This window comes from Eulemur rufifrons, chromosome 14 (assembly GCF_041146395.1).
Source record: "Eulemur rufifrons isolate Redbay chromosome 14, OSU_ERuf_1, whole genome shotgun sequence".
In the NCBI taxonomy this organism is placed as follows: Eukaryota; Metazoa; Chordata; class Mammalia; order Primates; family Lemuridae; genus Eulemur; species Eulemur rufifrons.
The window spans coordinates 6,809,687-6,830,762 of NC_090996.1; the positions used below are offsets into that span (position 1 = coordinate 6,809,687).

At 57.6% G+C, this 21,076-nt stretch overlaps 1 protein-coding gene across 1 annotated transcript in view; it reads left to right on the plus strand.

Annotated features, from left to right (window-relative positions):
- Positions 1 to 729: 729 nt before the first annotated feature.
- The window catches only part of CASTOR2 (cytosolic arginine sensor for mTORC1 subunit 2), a 42,972-nt gene continuing 22,625 nt past the window's right edge, over positions 730 to 21,076 (plus strand). Inside the window, exon 1 of the mRNA XM_069485816.1 lies at positions 730 to 885. Within this exon, the coding sequence (XP_069341917.1) occupies positions 773 to 885 (113 nt within the window). The 5' untranslated portion in view covers positions 730 to 772. The remainder of the gene's footprint in view (positions 886 to 21,076) is intronic.

The following is a 21,076-nucleotide window of genomic DNA, read 5'->3' on the forward strand; positions in this document are numbered from 1 at the left end:
CGACCCTCCGACCCGGCTCCTGCGCCGGCCTGGTCGCTCGCTCTCCCCCCTCACGTTTTCCGCGGCCACAAAGCCAAACAGCGCCGCGCGGGGCTGCGACGCTCCCGAGCCCCGGGCCCGCGCCCCCGCCCCCGTCCCCAGCACCCCTTTCGGTTTGCTCGTCTGCTCCGTAATTACCGATTTCTCTACCTCGCTCCCCTCCCCGCTCGGGCCTCCTCGGGCACTGGAGCTGTCGGGTACACTCGAGGCACCCCAGGCGCCTAGCCCCGAGCTCGGGCGACCGGGCGCGCCCGGGGGGCTCGCGCCGGCTCCCAGCGCCCCGCCCGCCCTCGGCCCCCCAGCGGCGCGGAGGCCACGGCTCCCGCAGGTCGGCGCCCCGGCTGCCCGCCCAGCCCCCGACCGCGCAGGCGGCGCGGACTACAAGTCCCGGCAGGCCGCGCGCCGCGCACGCGCAGCGAGCCAGCGCTTGAGTGGCAAGTTGTTTGTTTCAGCGAGCACCAGCTGCTCCCCGCGCCCGGCGCCGCGCGCCGCCGCTCCGCTGCCCGGCCGCTCGGCTGCTCCGCCGGCGCCGCCGCCTCGCCCGCCGCGGCCCCTCGCAACTTGGCTGGCCTCGCCTTTGTCCGGCCCGGCCCGGCCGCCGCCTCCCGCCCGGCGCCGAGCTCCCGGTCCCCGGGCCGGCTGCCCGCGGCGGCTCGGAGCCGGCTGGGCGCGGAGGGGGCGGGGGCCGCGGCTCGCCCCCCGCCGATGAGCCGCCGCGGAGCGCGGGCGGACGATGGAACTCCACATCCTGGAGCACCGGCTGCAAGTTGCCAGCGTCGCCAAGGAGAGTATCCCGCTCTTCACCTACGGCCTGATCAAACTTGCCTTCCTGTCCTCCAAGACCAGGTGAGCGCGCGGGGACGCGGCGCCGGCCGGGGAGAGACAAAGAGGCGCACCCCGGGCGGCTGTCCTCGCCGCCGCGCCTCGGAAAACAACTTCGGGCCCCCGGAGCGCCCCCGCCCCGCCCCCGGCTCCGGCCGCCGCTGCTCGCCGGCTCCTGACAGAGCCCCCCCGCCTGCCCTGCCCCCCGCCGGCGGGGTCCCTCCACCCGGCTCCCCCGCCCCGGCGCTCTCCCGCCCTGCCGTCCCCCGTCTCAGCCCCCTCCCCGAGATCCGGAGGGCCGGGGCGGCTGCAGTGACGAATCCGTGAATGAATGAACGAACGAACGAACGAACGAATGAATGAATGAAAAACAGGTGTGGGGACGCGGCCGTGGAAAAAACAAACTAACGCCCCCATCCCCCAATCCCTCGGTTGGGCCGGCCCCCGTCGCCACGGCGGGGGGAGGGATTGTGCTGAGCGCTGCTACCCTGAGCAGAAAATCGTAAAATCATTAGTGGGTGTTTATCTCAAGGTGCCTGCGAGGGTTGCGGACGGCGCGGGGGGAGGGGTGGGCAAGGGCCGGGGAGAGGCTGCGGGCGAGGGTCGCGGTGATCCTTTCTCCTTGGGGTCCTGGAAAGGGGGATTGGGGGTGTTTTGCCGAACCGTGGAAGGGGAGGAGCAGGCGTGTTTATGGATCTGCCTTGAGGCTGGGCTTGGATGCTGCAGGGGGAAAAATAGTTGAAGGCCCTGGAAGGTAAAAGGGGGGAAAAAAACTTGGATTTTCGCAATGCCCGGTAAGGGTTTGACTTTGTGAGCCCCAGTAGGTGCTTGGAGTAGGGTTTTTGTTGTTGTTGTTCAGGGAGCCGGGAGCCCGGTGGAGTGTGAGTGCCAGCTAGCTGCTGTAACTTAAGTCCTCTGCTCGCCCACCATTGTGACTGCTAAAAGGGATGATGAAGTTGCTGCCGGTTGGTTTTTCAGGGTTCGGGGCAGTGATGGTTCTCCCTCACTGCAAAATGAATGAATACATTACAGGTCAAGGTTAACGTTAAAATGACAGCCCCCCCCCCCAGGATGCCCCCTTTGGCGCTGAGCTCACAGGAGCTCAGGGGACACAGGGAAATAATTCAATCCGAGCCTGTTATCTGCCTGTTAAAGTTCTTGCTTGGAAAGCTCACTTTGATGTGTGTGTCTGAGCCGGAGCTCGGTCTGGCTATTGTTTGCGAGATGGAGCCCGATCTGCCAGTGGCATCTTGTTTACTTTCTTCTCGGGGCTGCTTGGTAGGGTTTGGAGATTTGAAATCCTTGCCTTTGCAGAGCCCGTTGCACCTTTGATTGCAAAAGGTAATTATTAAACAGGTCATTTGAAAACAAAAGCCAACAGCTCAGATTCTGAAACCCCCCCCCCCCCAAATACACACAAAGCCCCCTCTGGCTGTTGACACCTTCTGATCCTGTATCTACCTGCCCTCTGCCCCCCACTCCCTGGCCAGTCTTGAGGTTCCAAGGTTGGAGGTAACAGAACAGCCTTGTTTTTCCAACCCCTGGCCCTCGGCCCTAGGCAGCCCCCTGGCTGATTTCTCGGCCACCATACAAATGAGGATGATGACTCAGGCTGCGGCTGTGCACGGGGCCTAGGTGCTGGAAGGAGGGGGCATTTGGGGGCTTCGTAGAGAAGCAGCAAAGGGCAGGTTCCTTCTGCCCTTTCCCTTTGTAGAGGGACTGGCCTTCCAGCCCCCACCCCTGGGTCCGGTTTGGAAGACTCATAGATAGCCATGGCCTCGGGGGTAAGCCCCTGCTGTGTCTGAACACTGGAAAACCTGCTCCTCCTTGGGTCTGTCTCCCTCTCCCTGGGGAGCCACAGCCTGTCCGAGGCCCAGGTGACCAGTACAGTCTCAAGATGACTCAGAGGTCAAAGGTCATCTCCATGTCTCCAGGGTCTGGCTCCAGAAGGTGCTGAGTGCATTTGTCAAATGGCAAATGGCTGAGGACTGGCTGCTCTAAGCACACCCTGAGCCCAAACAGTGGCTTCGTTTATGACTAACTAGCCCCCTCTGCCCGAGTGGCTGAGGCAAGGTCCCTCTGGCTCTCACTTTGTCTGCCTGTAAAATGGAAATAGCACCGCTTGCCCACTGGTTTACACAGGTCTGCTGTGTGTATGGCAGGGGATGACTGCGGGAAATGGTTTTTAGCAATTGTAAGGGGCAGTGGGGTGCAGATATATTATCTAAGAGATTTTCAGTAAGCCATCCAGGTGGAAGTTGTGGTCTTCCTTGACGCTTCCTGTAATACCTGCCCCCAAGTAATGACCCGTAGCCCTGTCACCCCTCCCCCAGACCTAAGTTTAGCCCAAACTATCGCAGCATTCCCCAAGGGTCTCTGTGCCACCTGTTAAAAATGTTTTCAATCACTCTCTATAGAGTCAAACCGTTGGCATGGCCTTCAAGGCCCTGTAGGAGCTGGATCCTAAATCCTCATGTTTAGCCACTTCTCTGACAAATAGTCTAATGACCCACAGGTTTCCTTATTGTTCCCTTCACACCTCTGCTTTTGTACCTGCACCTTTTCTAGCTCTGCCTGGCATACTCTCTGTCCTCCCCCCAGTACATTCCTAGTCAACCCCCCAAAACCTTCCCAAACCCCCCAGCAGACTTAGTCACTTCCTCACTCTCGTGTCTACCTGCAGTGGAGGTGCGGGGAGGGAACGGCATCAGGAGACACCCACTCTGTGTGGGGATACAGCTGGGTCCAAGGGATGCTGAGATACCCTGCCCCAGGGATGACAGTGCTGCAGGGTGGACTCAGGGAAGGGGTGGTGGTCTAGCAGGGTAGGGAGGAGGCTGGAAGGCTCCCTGCAGGAGGTGGCACTGGATCTTATTAGCTCTTTGAAGTAGGAATTAGCTGGGTGGAAAAGGGGTCCCGCCCTCTAGGGATGTTCTGTGAATTAGGTATTATACCTGCTTTGCAAATAAGGAACCTGGAGCTCAAAGGCTAAATGACTTGCTCAAGGTCATGCAATAAGAGCTGGGATTTGAATCTGCATCTTTCTTACTCAAGCTCAGAGATTTTGCTATTGCAGTTTGCAAATGATGCCCACATTGAACAGTTATTCCCAGCCCTTCTGTTTGCAGCACACTGTTCTGAGAGGTTTGGGAGCAAAGAATGGAACCGCCGGCCTTTCTGCATTCCCTCCCCCCAGCCTTGGTGGGCCCTTTCCTCTTCTAGGAATCAGTGGCCCTGGTCACCCCCATGGAGACTTCTTCCTCTGAGCCCTTGGGGCCTATCTCAGATGCTCCCTCCCCTTCCCCATCAGTTCTCAAGTTTGGCCTGTGACATGTTGTTTGCTTGTCTTTTTCTTTCACACAGATTATAAACCTTCATCTCAGAAGTTTTTTGTGTGTCATTTTATCCACCCCTCCCACCACCACCGTCACCACGGCACCAGTGAGGATAAGGGTGGCCATCGATTCTGCCATGTTTTACAAAGAGGTGCAGACACTAGGTTTGGAGGAGTAAAATGGCTCACTCAAGGTCACACCTCTGGGAAGAAACAGAATTGGGATTTGAACCAGGCCCTGTCTCCGCTGCGCTTAGCACCCTGCTTTGTAGGCACTTAGTAACTGTCTGTTTGATGGATTTCCGACCCATGCACGGAGTGACCCAGATTTCAGCCAAGTATTTGCCAGAGTCTCTCGTGCGTACCCTGGGGGCTGGAAGGGACATGGCAGGCAGAATCACACCTGGCAGAACAGCCTGGTGACCCTGCCCCCACTCCACCAGGCAGGCCTCTGGACATAGGGAGTAGTGTCTGGGTGTAGCTGGAGTAGGGGGTCAGAAGGCCAGCTGAGTGTACTTGCTAGCACAGAGCTAGTGGGCAAAGTCAAAGCCGTCCACAGAGCATCCCCTCTGCCCTGTGGTCCTGTGCCTAAGGTAACCGTGGCACTTTGTAGCCTGGCTGAGGGCCCCCTGTGGCCCACCTGCCTGTCTATCCCGGCCACACCCTAGGATGTCTCCAGCCTTCAGGCCTTTGTTCCCTCTGCCTGGAGGGACGCCCCTTGCCCTACCTACTTTCTCTGCCTGTGCGCATCCTTTTAGATTCCATTTTCGAGCCCCGGAGTGCACGGCTGGGCTCAGACCCTTCCTCCGGTGTGATGGGCATAATCTCAAGAAGATGAAACATAACCACGAGTTATCAGCAAGGATGCTTTGGGCTGCAGATAGCAAAAAGCCATGGCTGAAACAGTAAGTTTGAACTTCGCTGGGCTGCTACAGTGCTGGGTGACTTAAAGGCTTGATGAGGTCATCAGGGACTGGGGTATTTGCCGCCCTGCCCCCCTGCCGTGGCATGGCAGCGAAGCTTCCGGTATAATGGGGGAGCCCCGGGCATCTCAGAAGGAAACCCAGTGAGGGAAAGGGCTGTTGCCTCCAGGGTATCCATGAGAAAACCTTTCCAGGGGCACCCCAGACCCCTGCACAGACATCCTCATCTCATTGGCCGGAACTGGGTCACATGTACATGCCTCAGCCTATCACTGGCACAGGGAATGAGACCATCGTGGTCCAATCAGGGTTCACCACTGAAGGTGGGGCCTGCCACCTGGAGGCTTCTAGCCATAGGGAGGTGGAGAACCCAGGGGCTGTGGGTGGTGGCTGGCCGTGTGTGCATGGTGTGACAGAGGCTTCTGGTCCCATGGCTGACCTGCCCGGGGCGGGCCTGAAGGCTGACTCAGGTGTGAGGAGGTTTCTGTGCACAGACAGCTTCGTGACCCCAAATCTAGGTGGGCTCATGGTGCTCCCCCTCTGCCTAGCTTACCCCGACCCCACTGGAACCTGGACTGCTTGTGGAGCCCCCTCAACAGTGGGCCATGGCTGGCCTGGCCCAAGCCTGGGAGTCTAGCCAAAGCCGGGAGGCCTTTGGAACCCGGGAACTAGCTGGAGGGGCCGAAGGTGTTCGACAGGGGACCTGCTCTCCTCCCCAGGTGTAAGGAGGCTCTTTTGGGATTTGTTCTCTGTAACCCTATAAGGCAAAACTGAGAAAATTAAGAAATGTACAGTAATAACAGCAGTGGCAAAAGTAGTAATAGCTCACACTTACAAAGCATTTAGTACATTCCAGGCACAATTCCAAACACCACCAACTAGTAGCTCATTTAATCCTTATAACAATTCTATAAAGTAGGAGCAGTATTGTCCCCATTTGACAGATAAGGAAACTGAGAAACTAGAGTAGGCAAGGACACACAGAAGTGGCAGAGCTGGGATTTGAACCCAGGAAATCTGGCTGTAGACGATAACCACTCAGCCAGACATCCAAGCAGACTGGTTTGGACTCCCTGTCGCCAGGAGCCACTTGGCCGGGGTGTTGCTGGGAGGCCATAGCAATGGGGGATGGGGAAGAGGTTGGGCAAGGTCTTGATCCCGAAATGTTTGGAGGTGGCAGGAGGCTGCAGCACCCTCTTTTTTTGCCTGTGAAATGCTGTTATCTTTAAATTCCATCCTAGAAAGCCCATCTCATTTGATTGGCAAAAAAAGCACGCAGGTGACTGTGCAGTAAGCATGTGCCCACACACACCCCCTGCCGCCTGCCCGGGCCAGATCTGCCGTGCGCAGGTCCCCGGTTGGTTTCGGTCTGCCAGCAGCCACAGTGAGCGCGGAAGACTTAAGAGGCATTTGTGGGAGAAAAGCTTAAAATTACAAAAAGCCCATGTAGTCCTCATCACTGCCATGAGTGCACTGGGCCAAGGCCACCGTCTGATTGCAGTTTAGGCTAGCAGGGGAGTTAGAGCCCTGGCACACCTCAGGTGGGACCCCAGCACTGCTGCATCCTGGCAGTGTGACCTTGGGCAAGTTGCTTGACCTCTCTGTGCTGTCAGTTTCTTACCTGTAAGATAGGGATGCTGATCCCGCCTACAGCCTAGTTCGTTGTGAGGACTTGATAAGGTAAACCACGTCAAGCACTGCCAAGGGTGCTTGGTCCACCAAAAGCTCCAACAAGTGTCAACCAAGAAGGCCCTGGGTTAGCTGGCCAGCGCCAGTCCGTGAGGGCAGAGCCTGAAAAGCCCAGGGTTAGGAGACTTCACACACACAATCACATTCTGGTTCTAGAAAGCGGAGATTCTGTCACTGCCCTCAGAGAACTTAGCCGAGGACACCTGTCATTTAGGTGCAGGGCCTCTGGAAGGGGCAGCCAAAATGCCCTGGGACCACAGAGCTGCGAGCAAGTAAGGCTTCCTAGAGGAGGTGGTACCAAGATGGGTGGAATGAGAAGATGTCAGGAGGTGCTGAGGACAAAAGAAGACAGGCGAGCAGGGAGCAGGAGTGGGTGGGCGCAGATGGATGTGGGGAGGGCACAGGGTGAGCCCAGAGCTGTTTCCCACACCCACTCGGAGCAGCCATGGCCTGCTGCTGCCCCAGAGGGAGGGGCTGGCTCAGCCCCAGCTCCCAAGCATCCGCGTGGAAGGCGCAGGGTTGTCCTTGGCCTGTCCCACGTCCAGCTGCTCAGCGTGGTCCACGCCCCCTCACCATGCCCTTTGCTTTGCCCTATGCCTGTCCTCCTCAGCTCTCCCTGGAACTATCCAGACAGCCTCCTGCCTCCAGGGCAACCCAAAGGGTTGGTGCAGCCAGGTCCCTCTGGGCAGGAGGAACAGCCTGAGCAAAGGCCTGGAGGCTGGAAAGAGAAAGATGTCTGCAGGGCAGGTGGCAAGCTGCTCTCCTGCGGCTGGTGTGGCCACAGCCCGAGGCTGGTGCAAACTGGCACGTCCTGTCCATGCAGAAGCCGTGCCGCCTGTACCTGCTATGTGCAGGGCCCAGTGGGAAACACAAAAGGAGCTTCTGTCCAGTGGGAAGAAAAGATGTGTGTTCTGTGTGTTCTCCACCAAAAGTAGGGGGTGAGAGGTCTTAAAGCCCTGGGGCGTGGGTGGGAGAGCCGAGGGTGTCACCAACTGGAGGTGGGTGCTTGTGCGTTCCTTCTGCATCCCCAGCCACATCTCTGCCTTGCTCAGAACCCTTCTCAGACTGTTCCCGGCCCCTGTTCACACCCCTCGCCTGGCATCGTGACTGTTCCTTGATCTGACGTCTTCTGTCCTCTCTGGCTTTGTCCCCTCCCTCCGCCACATATGCCCTATTTTAGGAGAACCATGGTAGTTGTAAAATATCCCGAATTCTGACACTCTTCCCTTCATCAGCTAGACCCACCCATCCCCTTGACCTTTAAATGTCTGGCTTAGTGACTTTCTTCTAAGTCACTAGAAGGTGGCAGAAGCAATACTGCAAGACTTCTGTGGCTGGGTCATAAAAGGATGGCGTCTGCCCAGTACACTCTCTTGGAGCCCTTCGAATCCCTTGCTCTGTGGGCAGCCGGCCGCCAAGGCGCGAGGACACCCAAGCAGCCCTGTGGAGAGACCCACGCGGCGAGGAGCTGAGGCCTCGCACCAGCCGTAGGCACCACCTTAGAAACAGGACCTCCCGCCCCACGCGAGCCTTCCAATGGACTGCAGCCCCAGCCGCCACCTACCTGCAGCCCCAGCCGCCACCTACCTGCAGCCCCGTGAGAGATCCTAAACCAGAACTGCCCTGTGAGCCACGCCCACATTCCTAACCACAGGAACTGAGAGAGAGAGAATAAAAGTTCATTGTTGTTTCAGTCCACTAAGATTTGGAATAATTTGTTATCCAGCAATAGATAACTAATGAAGTGTCATTCATCACCCAAATGGGGACGTTTTTGAGAATAGCAGGGAATACTAAAAATAATTACCCCAGACAACAGGGCAAGCGGAGACTGTGATTGCCCTACCTTGAGTCCAGCCAGGGAGCTCTCACGGTTCGTAAACCTAACGCAGACTCTCCCTGGGATCAGCTCCTGTGTCACCTCCTCCAGGAAGCCACCCTAGCACAGAATGAGTGGCCCCCTGGAATTGCACGTACCTCAGGGTGCAGGCTGGGAGGGCTGGTCCCCTTCTGTCCTCACCCTCAGGTGCACGTCCATGCCTTAGGACCAGTGTTCCTCCTCCCTGACTTACCTCCCAGAGATCAAGAAAGTCCGTTGTAAAAGGTTTAATTGGTCTCTTCTGAGCCTGCATATGGCTGGCAGGTTTTTTTCTTATAACAGACCCCTAGTATGAGGAACCAGCCCTGACTAGGACACCGTTGTCCCATCAGTGCTGGAGCAGTTGGATTCTGGTTGTCCAAGGCCCACGGGCCCTCCATGGTGGCCGTCCTTGGTGGCCCAATACTGCACCTTGGCATGAGCAGGTAGACCCACCAAGATCTACAGCTGGCAGTTTACCTAAACCCTTAGCCCCTCGGTTTGTTGTGAGTATGCTAAATTAAAACTTCTAAGAGGGAACTCACTTCTCAAAAAAAAAAAGATAAAAATAAGTAAATTTTTCAAACTTGGGGTCCTCGTTGTACTCCAGTCATTGTCTAAGACAGCAATGCCTCTCAGGGTTTTGGAGGTGTGAGGGCCGCTTGCTCTGCGCTCTATGGCCCCAGGCGACAGTGGTTTGTGTAGTTTTTCTTTTTCTCATTGTCAAGTACTGGCTCTCTTGGCTTGCTGCTGCTCTGGTCGTCCTGCCACTGGCTGTGGTCCACAGCTTCAAGACCAACATAAGCTTTGGGTCTAGGCAGATGGAGGTGTAAATCCTGGCCCTGACATTTTATTCGTTTATCTGATGTTTCCTGAGACCCCGTCATGTGCCAGACGCTGTCGTCTACCTGGGGGTTCCTGGGAGGGACCAAGTCAGAGCTCCCAAGTTCGTGGTTCTTGTTGGTGAAGACGGATAACAAACAAATGACAAGATGTTCAGAGGGCAGTTAAGTGCTGTGAAGTCACAGACACAGGACAGGAGATGTGGGGGGTGGGGGAGAATAATGGTTTGTGTCTGACAGTCAGGTCCTTGAGGAGGTGACATCTGAGCTGAGGCCAGATGACAAGCAGGAGCCAGCCACACAAAGACCGGGGCCAAAGGGGAAGATTGCCAGTGTAGAGGGGGGCCTCCTTACATCCATGAGGATGGCTGTTGTAAAAAAAAAAAAAAACTAACAGAAAACAACAAGTGTTGGCGAGGACGTGGAGAAATCGGAACCCTTGGGCACTGTTGATGGGAGTGCAAAATGGCGCAACTGCTACAGAAACAGTACGGTGGGTCCTCAAAAAAATTAACAGTAGAATTACCATGTGACACAGCAAGGCCTTCTGCTTCTGGGTATGTACCCAAAACAATTGCGAGCAAGGACTCAAAGGGATATTGGCACACCCGGGTTCATAGTGTTATTCACAAGAGCCAAAAGGTGGAAGCAACTCAAGTGTCCATCAGTGACTGCGTGGATAAACAAAATGTGGTATGTACGTCACGATGGAATATTATTCAGCCTTGAAAGGAGATTCTGACTTCAACATGGATGAGCCTTGAGGACATGATGCTAAGAGAAATAAAGCAGTCACAAAAGGCTAAATACTGTATGGTCCCACCCATACGAGGTCCCCAGAGTAGGCAAATTCATAGAGACAGAAAGTAGAATGGTAGTTGTTGCAGGGGTCGAGGGGAGGGAGGGTGGGGAGTTTTTGCTTACTGGCAACAGAGCTTCTGTTTTGCAAGACAAAGAGTCCTGGGGATGGGTGGTGGCGACGGTTGCACAGTAGTGTGAATGTACTTAGTGCCACCGAACTAACTGTACACTTGAAAATGGTCAAGATGGCAAATTGTATGTTATGCATATTTTACTACAATGTAAAAACACAAAGGTCGGAGCCTGGCAAGTGGGGGCAGGGAGCCAGGAGAGCGTTGACCTCTAGTGCGGCAACTGCTCGAAGCATGTTGCGTGTTAACTCATCTAATCCTCACACAACCTTTATCAGTAGGGGCCATTACTGGTCCCATTTTATAGATGAGGAAACTGAGGCACTAAACATTCCAGGCACTTGCCCAAGATCACAAAAACCAGTAAGTAAAGAGTAAGGATTTTTTCCTAGCAGCTTTATCGAGATATAATTCACCTCCCATACAATTCACCCTTTTAAAGTTTACAATTCAGTGACTTCTAGCGTCGTCACAGAATTGTACAACCATTGCCACTACCTAATTCCAGAACATCTTCACACTCAAAAAGAAAAAGAGCCACTGAGCCAGCAGGCATTCCCACTTTCCACTCCTCCCACTTTCCACCCCGCCTGGGCTGCGGCCACTTGATCTGAGTGAGGTGAGGCTGCCAGGGGGTGAACAGCCCTGCTGGGGAGGGACGAGGTGGGGAGCCCTCCTCTCCCTGCACGGGCCCGCACCCCAGGCCTGCATCCAGGTGCGTATTTTCAAGGTGGGGTTGATTTTCCCCCAGTGGCTGGCTCCCCACCGAAACCAGGCTGGGCTCCCTGGACACTCGAATGGCCTCTGCGCCAGCCCTGCCACCCCAGCCCCCAGGATTTACTCCCTTCTTGAGCAGGAAGACCGGAGGGTGGAAACGTGTTCCCAAAGTTCAGTCTTTTTCCTTCCGAGCTCAAAAGTCACAGGTGCAGTGACTGATAGGATGGATTTAGAACAAAGTTTAACCTCAGCACATCTTTCTTGAGAGCCCACTACACATCAGGACAGCTCTGTAGGAGGGACGTGGTGTCCGCCCCAGGCCACAGAGCCAGCGGTTGCCTGGTAACTTGCCCCAAGTCGCACGATGGACGAGGGCAGCTTGGGGTTCAGCCTGGCTCCCCCACTCCCAGCCCCTGCGCCCTGTGCCCCACTCCACTCTCTGCTGTAACTCGAAGTGGAGGAGCTTGTGCTAAGGGCCATTTCTCAGGGGCTGTGCACTTCACTGTCAGGAAAATGTGTTTTTAATCTGAATTCCAACCACTTACCAGCTACATGACCTTGGGCAACTTTGCAAGGAGGGTCAGTGTCCTCATCTTTAAAGTGGGGATAATAATGTCACCCCTTGGGTAGTGAGAATTAAGTGGGGAATTTTATGTCAAGGACTTACCTAGGCGTCTGACACATAGTGAATGGTTATTCATATAATTCAGCAGGTATTTCTTGAGGACCGAAGTGCCCTGGATGCGGGCGGCGAGGTGGCAGTGGTAGGTTCTGTCTCCGCGGCGCCGAAGTCTGCTTTGGACCCACCGGAACGGCTGATGGCTGCAGGGTGGAGTCCAATTTCTGATCTGTATTTGAGGAGGGGAGGCTGCTGGTTTGGTCGTGGGCTGACCGGAGGCTGGCTGTGGGGAGGGCTCTGCAGCACACAGCCTGGAGAACTTTTGGGGCTAGGCAGGCAGTAAGAGCAGCTCCTTAGAACAAACGGCCTTTACGAAGGTGTGATCTCTCTGCTCCGAGCAAAGTCTTGGGGGCCTTCTCTGCATCACAAGGCAGCTCTGCCTGACTGTTGCTTGGACATCCTGGATGTCCCATGTCTCCCTGTGGTGCTTGCTGTCTTCCTTCCAGACGCTCTCCCCCACCTCCGTGTCCCCTACCCAGTAGGCAGCACCCCGGCCGCCTCCCCCTGCGTCCAAGTCCTACTTGCTTGACCCCCAGCCTTTCTGTGATCTCCCCTTCCTCGCCACCCACACTGCCACCCCTTGTCCCCCTACCCTGAGGCCACCAACCCTTCTGAGCCCTCCTTGGCAGGGCAGCTTCAGTTTGCATAGAAATCAAATCTCGTCCTACACGTGTGTTAGCTGCTCGAGGATGAAGTCCAGGCCCTGAGTGTGGCCGCCTCTGCCCTCCCACCCCACTCAGCCTCCCCCTGCCCCCTTCTCTCATTTCCTACTTGGTGCCCTGGCCCTCTTCTCTGACCAGGACAACCCCTCTACCCCTGCCCCAGGTGTCGCTGCCACGTGCAAGCCGTGCAGTCCCGGCCAGGTCACTTCCTGTCCCTGAGCCCTGCGGTCCTCCTCTATAAGGCGGGGGCAGTGCTGGTGTAGTTGTTTCGTGTGACCTGGACGGTTCGGCCTGGGTGAGGGCGGGCACGGCTGCAGGCCCAGCCGGGCAAGAGGGGGTTTCTGTTTGCAGTCTCCGGTGGGGTTGAGCATGGGGGGCTCTTTCTAAGTGCATGGTCACTCCCTGGGGGTCCCAAGGACCCCCGCAGGGCCTTCCAGGCACTGAGAGGTGTCCATAGTGTGCTTCCGGGGGATAGTTTAAACGTGGAATCGTAGGCCTCCAGACAGATGCCCAGAGAAGCCCCTGCCCCTTGCCCAAGGCCATGTCTCTCTGGCTTGTGGCACGATGCAGAATGAGCCGACTAGGTGGGAAGAAAGCCCACACCTTCTTCTCGGGGGTTAGAGTTTAGAGCCTGCTCTGGAATCCGGAACACTGATGTGGGGGCGGTGGAGGGGAGGTGTCAGAGGGGTCCTTGGACTCTACCTGCCTTAGGTGCCTTAGAGGGGGGCTGGGGTGGACTCTTGGGAAAGGAGATCGCCCCCTCTCCCCACCCCCACCACCCAGGACCTGGGTCTCTGACTATTCCACTCGTCCCCTCCTGCTTCCCCTCCCCAACTTTGGCCCCTGGGCCCCCAGGTGAACCGTCCCAGCCACCTCCTTGTCTTCAGGGAGGCTTAGCTCTCAGGGTAGAACCCCGGGGAACCACCTGGATAACTCATATGTACCCACTGGGCTGGACGCTGCCCCCCAGCTGAGCTTCCCTCCTGGGCTGGGTCTTCCACCAGGTGAGGGCCACAGGCTCAGGGTCACCTGGAAATGACCAGGCGGCCGTATGGGTTCCTGGAGCCAGGCCTGTGCGGGGCCCTGGTGGGCAGCCAGTGTGGAGGGAGGACCCGAGTTTGATGGCAGTGAAACCGCAGTTCCTCTCTTACCTGCCCTTTTCTCACTGCCCCTCAGACTTCCTTCTACTCCACCGGCCCCTCCGCGCTTCCCTCCAGCGCTTCCCTCCGGAGCCCGGAGTCCCCCCCCCCCCCCCCCCCAGATCCGCCTGGTTCCCGCCCTTTGTCAGTTTCCACCAAGACCAGAGGGGGCGCCAGCACCCGGTGTGTAGGGCCACCGAGGGCTAAGTGAGATGCTGCAGGTGACCCGGGCTGGCTGGAGGTTGTGTGCACTCCCGCCCTGACCCTCCCCAGAGGCGCACCTGACCCCTTACCGGGAGCCCCCATGGAGGCGCCCACTGTGGGGTGGGGAGTGCCCGCTGCCTGCCTAGGGGCAAGGGCAGGCCCGTGTCCCTTACTCCTTCCTACTGTGTGTCCCTGGACAGGCCACCGGGCTTTCTGAGCCTCCAGCCCTCACCTGTGACAGGGGCCGTACGGATTATGGAAGATAATATAAGGTCGAACTCAGCCCCCGCCCCCCTGAAGTAGGCCCCATTTAATGGGGTTCTTGCTCCATTTCTGGGGTGTGGAGACTGAAGCACCTGACACCCCGAGGCAGGCAGAAAGCCTCCCCCAGAGACCCCGCAGACGGGGAGGTTAGCCCAGCTCTCCCGGGAGGTGGAGTGAAGCGTGTTTGATTATCAGGCCAGAAATGGGACGTGGTTGCCTCACTGGCGTGCTGAGGCTGGGGGTGGGCCCCTGGGCCACGCCCCCCCAGGGGTGATCCTTGGCAGGTACTGGGCCTCCAGCCACTGGACCGGGGAGAGCTGAAGCGCTGGCGGGTCCAGAACAGCAGGCTGCTGCCATCTCCCCTTCACTCCGGTTCCCTGTGCCAGGCCCGGTGCCAGGTGCTTGGATGTGTTAGCAGCTGAGGCGGGTGTATTATTAATACCTGCCCCGATTTACAGATGAGGACGCCAAGGCCGTATCACTTAGTGAGAGAAGAAGCTAGGTCTGGCCTCAGCAATCCAATCGAAGAGCCACTCCTGACTGCCACACTCCTCACGCTGTCCCTTTCGGGGTCCAGGGCCGTCTCTCCTGCAAGACTGTTGGGAAGCCTGTCCCCATCCCAGCACCCTGCGCCTTCCGCCCTCCTGCCAGGCTTAGCTGATCCGGAGGCTCCAGGCCCTGAGACCCCCTGGGCCATGGGGTGTCTGCAGCAGGGTGGGCTGGGCCTGAGCAGCACCCCCCCCACCCAGGGCCCCCAGGCCACCGGGAGTGTGGCGTTTGCAGCTGACCCAGAGGTGAAATGTGCCAGATGCCAACACCTCCCGCCCCAGGGGCCCTCCAAGGGCTCTGGAAGAGGCTGCTCATTGCTGCCAACGTCCACCCCTGAGGTCACCTGCCTCCTGATTGGGCAGAGAGGGAGGATGTTGGTGCCACACGGGCCAGGCCTCTGGGACCCAGGGGGTCTGCAGAGCCCAACTAGTCACACGAGGTACCAGCTCACAGCCAAAATCGGGTAGAGCAATGACTTGTAGGAATTGTATTTGTACGTTTTTATGCTCTGATTATTTTATCTCTTTTTCTCCAAAGCCCAGCTCTCGCTTGTTCCCTCTGCCTTGGTAGCTTTGGCAACGCTGGACGCGTCTGTGTTGATTTTAGGCCCAAGTCCTGACTCCAGAGGGTCGGTGCCACCGTTATCCGGGTAGTGCAGGGTGACTCGACAGCTGGCCTGGGAGTCTGCAGGAGGGTTTCAGCCATAGCTTGACCCCAGGCCCGTGGTCCAAGCACTTCGGAAGGAGCAAGAGCTGGCGATGAAGCCCCAGGAACGAGCCTGCGCTGGCTTGGGGAGCCCGTGGGCAGCGAGGCCCCGTCTCCAACACGCTTGAAGAGAAAGAGCAAACGCAGCACCCTGCGGTGGGGCGAGGAGGTGCAGGGCTGGGGGCCTGGGAAGGGCCACTTCCTCCTCTGCCAGCCCAGCCCTGAGGTCCAGGGTGGCACCGTTTGGGGTGGGCATTGCCCAGCACGTTAAATACCTGGTACTTGGCTCCTCTGGGCTGTTCCGAGCCTGATTTCTTCTTTAGTTCACCTTTCTTATTTCATGGATTTGGAACTGAGTCCCAAACGAAGGGACTCGTTCAGGCACACAGCATCCCCTGTGGGTCAGGCTGCGGGTCAGCGCGTGCTGCGCCCAGGCCCCAACTCCAGGGCCCCTTCGGTGGTGCTCACTAGTGGCTGTGTCTGGACGGCGGGGCCTGCGTCTGTGAAAACATACCTGTTGGCGGGGGTGGCATGGGGAAGGGACTCACTTCCTTGTCCTCTTGCCCCCCGTGTGTCCTCCCAGCTCCACACCTGTGACTGCGGGGCCTGGCTGCAGGGCCCTGTCCCGGGAGCCCTCCTGAGCCTCCACCTCTCCCTTGTGTAACCTTTGACACGGCTGCCGATGCTGCCTCCCCTTCCGTTTCGCTTGGGAACTGCTCGGTGCGTTTTGTCACGGGCTCGTGTTCATTCCAGCCCTTTATCCGTCACCTTCGGTCTTGTCCAGTTGCTTCCTGAGCGTGTCTTCCCGTCAGTAGCATACGTCATCTTCAGGGTGTTACGGACTAAATGTCTGTGTCCCCCCAAAGCTCACACGTCGGAGCCTGAGCCTCCGGGGTGGCTGTATTTGGAAACAGGGCCCTGAGGGGGCAGTCAAGGTGAGAGGACATAAGGGCAGGCCCTGATCTGCTAGGACCAGCGTCCTATTAGAAGAGAAGCCGGAGAGTTCGCTCACGCGCTCTCGGTGTGTGTGCCGTGAAGGGGCCACGTGAAGACACAGCAAGAAGGCGGCCGCCAGCAAGCCAGGGAGAGAGCCCCCGCCAGAAACAGCGCCCAGAAACAGCGCCCGCCGCGCCCTGACGCCGCACTCCCCGCCGTCGGCGCTTGAGGAAACCAGCGTCTGGTGTTCAAGCCCCGTCTCTGGCGCTTTGTTCCAGCAGCCCGGGCTGCCAGGCGGGGGCACTGTCGCGCCCTCTGTGCTGCCCACACCACCTGGGCCCCTGGCCGTGAGGACGGTGGAAAGGGCACAGGCTTCGGGTGTATCAGTCCCCTTCACCCCACTGACGAGCTCATGTCCTGACTCTCCGTGTGCCCATCTTGCTCATCGGAAGCGAAGAGAGAGGCAAGTGAGCCAGGTGACTGCAGGTGCCATAGCACTTGTCCTGCCCTGTCCCCCTGGCCAGGGTGGAGCTCATTGAAAGCATTTGGTGTAAATGCTGAAAAGTTTTCTCCTATGAACTAAGAGAACAACTAGGGGACTTCTCCTGGAGAAAAGTAGTGGTAATGTGAGCATGGGGGGGGGGACGGGGGGGGCGGGGGGGGGGGTGACAAGGTGCAGGCCCAGCGTCACCCAGCTTGCTGGGGGAGGGGCAGGGAGCAGAGGCTCACACTCCTTCCTGGCTGTTTCCAGGAGGGGTGACAGGGAGGCCAGACATGCCCAGGCATGAGGCAGGGCTGGCCAGGACAGGCCCTGCAGTGCTGCTACCCAGGCTATGGGCTTGAGTGCTGGAGAATTCTGGAAGGAGTCAGGCTGCGGCCACATCAGCATATAAGGCCACTCGATGGCCCCCAGTTTAGCAGCCAGCATCATTCGTCTGCCGTCCAAAGCTGGCAGATGGTCACAGCCACCTCTGTTGCGTCTGGTTTGCATGTTGCTTAACCTGCTCCTGACGCCACCTCAGCGGCAGCCCAGGAGCTCTGAGTCCTGCAGGCCCTGAGCCCAGGCCCCCGGCTACTCTGGGCACTGACCCCATGAGCGGTCACACACGCCACCCTTCGCCATCTAGGAAATCAGCCACCCCAAAAACCCAAGACACTGAGCTTTTGGGGGTCCGGGAGGGGAAAATGGGGTGTCTGAGGGCCAGACATGTTTTCTTTGCCCCACCTGGTGTGTTTTTTAAAACTTATACCAGCGTTTAAACATTGAGAAAGATCACAAAAATCTGCCTTCCCATCTTTTCTTGAAATATTGGGAGATCCTGCAACCCAGGGCCCATATGGTGACAGTTTGTCAGAGCCAACTGGCAGCTGCCCCCCCTTTCAGCTGGGGGTTCCCAGGCGGCCCAGTCCCTTCCACTCCCAGGTGCCCCCCACACTGAGACCGGGTACTGGGCCACTTGTCATCGTGCTGGTACTGGCCTGTTTTCTGGGTACAGAAAAGTATATCTCTACTGTTCTTTCCCAAAAGTGCAAGGAAGAAAAATAGACTGATGGGTCCCCATGTTTCTTTGTGAAAACAAACAAGGTTCCCAGGTGTTTAATATGTGAAACGTGTCTCAGTCCTGGTTCTCTTCATCCGAGTAGCTCAGCTGCCTGGCCCTTGCAGGCCTGTGCGCTATAACCCCTGCTCTAGACGTTTCCAGGCTCTTCCTTGAGGAGGTCCTTCCCCCAACCCCCTGCAAAAACACAAACACATCTGTGTCCTGATCCCCCATTCCTGGGAGAGCTCTGACAGGCACTGCTGACTTCGGAAGTGACAGTGACGGCTGGGTCACCTCCTCTTGCTCCCCTGACTGTCCTTCCAGGCTCCCAGCTGGAGGGCACAGGGTCTGCTCCGGTGCCAGCTCTGACGCTGCCAGACTCCCGGGCTCAGGTTTCTGAGTCCTGCATCCCGGCGTCCCCTCTGTGGGCCACAATGGATAGAGCCTGTGATGGTTAATTTTAGGTGTCAACGGCACTGGATTAAGGGACATGCAGATGTGGTAAAACATTATTCCTGGGTATATCTGTGAGGGTGTTTCCAGAAGAGATTGGCATTGAATCAGCGGACTAAGGAAGGTCCACCCTCAACAGGGACAGGCACCGTCCAGCCGGCCGAGGGCCTGTGGGGAACAAAAAGGCAGAGGAAAGGGGAATCGCTTGCTCCCGTCTGCAGCCGAGACACCCTTCTCCTGCCCTTGAACGTCAGAACTCAGAGGTTCTCCAGCTTTTGGGCTCTGGGACTTGCTCCGGCAGCCCCTGGGGTTCCGAGGCCCCGGACTGAGCTGCTACACCCGCTTCCCTGCTATCCCGGCTTGCAGGTGGTCTGCCGTGGGACTTCTCAGCCTCATAATTGCATGAGCGATTCCCCTAATAAATCCCCGCTCGCATATCCATATCTGTGTGCTATGGGGCCTGCTCCCCCACCGAGAGAATGCAGGGCCCAGGCAGGAGCAGGGAGGGGTGATTAGAGATTGAACAGCTCGCTCCTCCACGAGCCGCAAGAACGACCATCCTCCGTGCGGCCAAGGTGAGCTGCGTAAAGCATGGATCAGACCTGCTGTCACCCACTCTCAAACATTTCAGACCCTTCTTGTAAATGGACCCCAGGTGCACCCTTGGTTCATGACATACTTATTGATCCTGCTTTTATGTTTGTTGGAATAACTCACTGTGCCTCCAGCAGAGACCATGACATCGACGGTAACTGCCATCTACCCACGTGTATCTTCCCCTTGATTTTTGCAAACAGTTTTGTCCCATTTATACGTATGAAAAGGATACCTGGCTGTGTGTGATCTTCTGCGGCTTGCCTTTGTCACTCAGCGTTGCAAAGTGCAGGAGGTACACTATTTCCACTGCTGTAGAATAGCCAGCCACACCGCCAGAGGGTGTTTCTCTTCCTTGAGTTGGGGGAGCCTCTCCTGCCCGGTGGTAAGTGCCGCGGTCACACGGCACGCACAGATCATACCTGTGTGGCTCAGTGCCTTGTCACAAGCTGAACACACCAGGGAACCAGCACCCGGCAAGACCGGGAAGAGGCCATGGCTGGAATTCCAGAAGCCTCCCTCTCCCAGTGCCTCCTCTCCTCTCCTTCCTCCCCCGACGCCTGTTGCCTGTACGTGATTCTGCCTGTTTTGGAAGCATCATTGACTTTTTTTCTCAGTCATCTTTAACGTGGCTCACCAGCCACACGTTGGTCTGTCGCTTCAGCTTTCATGGGTTTGCCTTCATAGCATGTAAACAATGCACGTGGCCACCAGTGGCACCTTCCTAAGGGTGAGTGAGCAGGAAAGTGTGAGGACCATGGGCCCCTCGGCCTATAAGGTGCCCTGCCTATCTTGGAGGGAGATGCTGCCTTTGTCAAATTCTCATTAGACGTGAGAGGGACATGGGACAGTGACCTGGAGGGATTGCCCATGCCAGTCATCTTGCTGTGCAGCTAGGGAAACTGAGGCTAAGATAGGGGGAGGGCCAAGGTCCCACAGTGAGCCAGGGATGCACCCCTCTGCCTCCCACACCACCCTCCTGCTCAGCCTCCAGCAGCCCCCAGGCGCTCCCTGCCGCCCAAGGCAGGTGCAGCGTCAATAGCAAATATCGTAAGGCTCGCCCAACGCCAGGAGCCGGGGTCACGGTGCGAGGCAGCCTTGGTCCCTGCCCACTCAGCAGCCAGCACCGAGGCAGGGGGCGGCGAACTCAGCAGTGACTCAACATCCAGGCTCTTTCTCTGCACGCGCCACCTCGCTAGGCAGGCACCCACTGTCAGAGGGGGGTGTGGGCGGCACAGAGGAGGGTACGCAGTGGAGGGTGTCCATGAACGTGTCCACACTGAGGCCCAAAGGTTGGGAGTGGATGGGGGGAGGGTCCCAGGTGGAGTGTGCAGCACACTAAGGTCCCAAGGAGGGACCCAGCAGTGACCAAGTGGGGACTGAAGAGAAACAGCGCAAATCACAGGGCACTATAAGCCATGCTGAAGCCTTTGACTTTATCCTGGAGGTAGTAGGGAGCCACGGAAGGTGTTTGACCTGAGGAATGAGATCATCAGATTTGTGCCTTGAGAAGCGCCGTTGTCTGCATGGTAGAGAGTATACGGACAGGGTCTCAGAACACTCAGGAGGATGCCTGGGAGGTGACAGCAGACATCTCAAGGGCCGGATCTGAGGTCCCCAGGTCGAAGGGAGTGGTCAAGGGCAGGCGGGGGGAGTGGTGAACCGAGTGACACACAGCGATTGCCACCAGGAAGAGAGATGGCCTGGCTGGGTGGACATCTCGGGGTCACCGTGCTGCAGGGGCAGGGTCCTGGCTGGTGCAAGATCACTGTGACCTCGGGCAGATTCCGTGCCTTGTCTGAGCCTTCGTTTTGACATAAAGATGGTCCCTTCAGTGTGGACTGAGGGTCTTTAGGGACTGTCTCTTCTAGAGTGACCAACCCTCTTGGTTTGCCTGGGACTGAGGGGTTTCCTGGGATGCAGGATTTCCAGTGCCCAAGTGACAGCCCCAGGCAAGCCAGGATGGTTGGTGTCCCTCGTCATCTGCTGCTGGCACCGTGGGGAACAGGCACTGCTTGTGCCCAGCTTAAGCACACGGCCCTGGGGACGGTGGGGCCTCAGACTCAGGCAGCGCTGGCTCCAAGAAGCCCGATGGGCATTCTCGGCTGTGTCACCCTCTTTCCACAGCTAGTGGGCGTGTCACCTCGACGCAGCCCAGGGAGGGGTCCAGAGAGACTCCTTATGGTAACCCTGC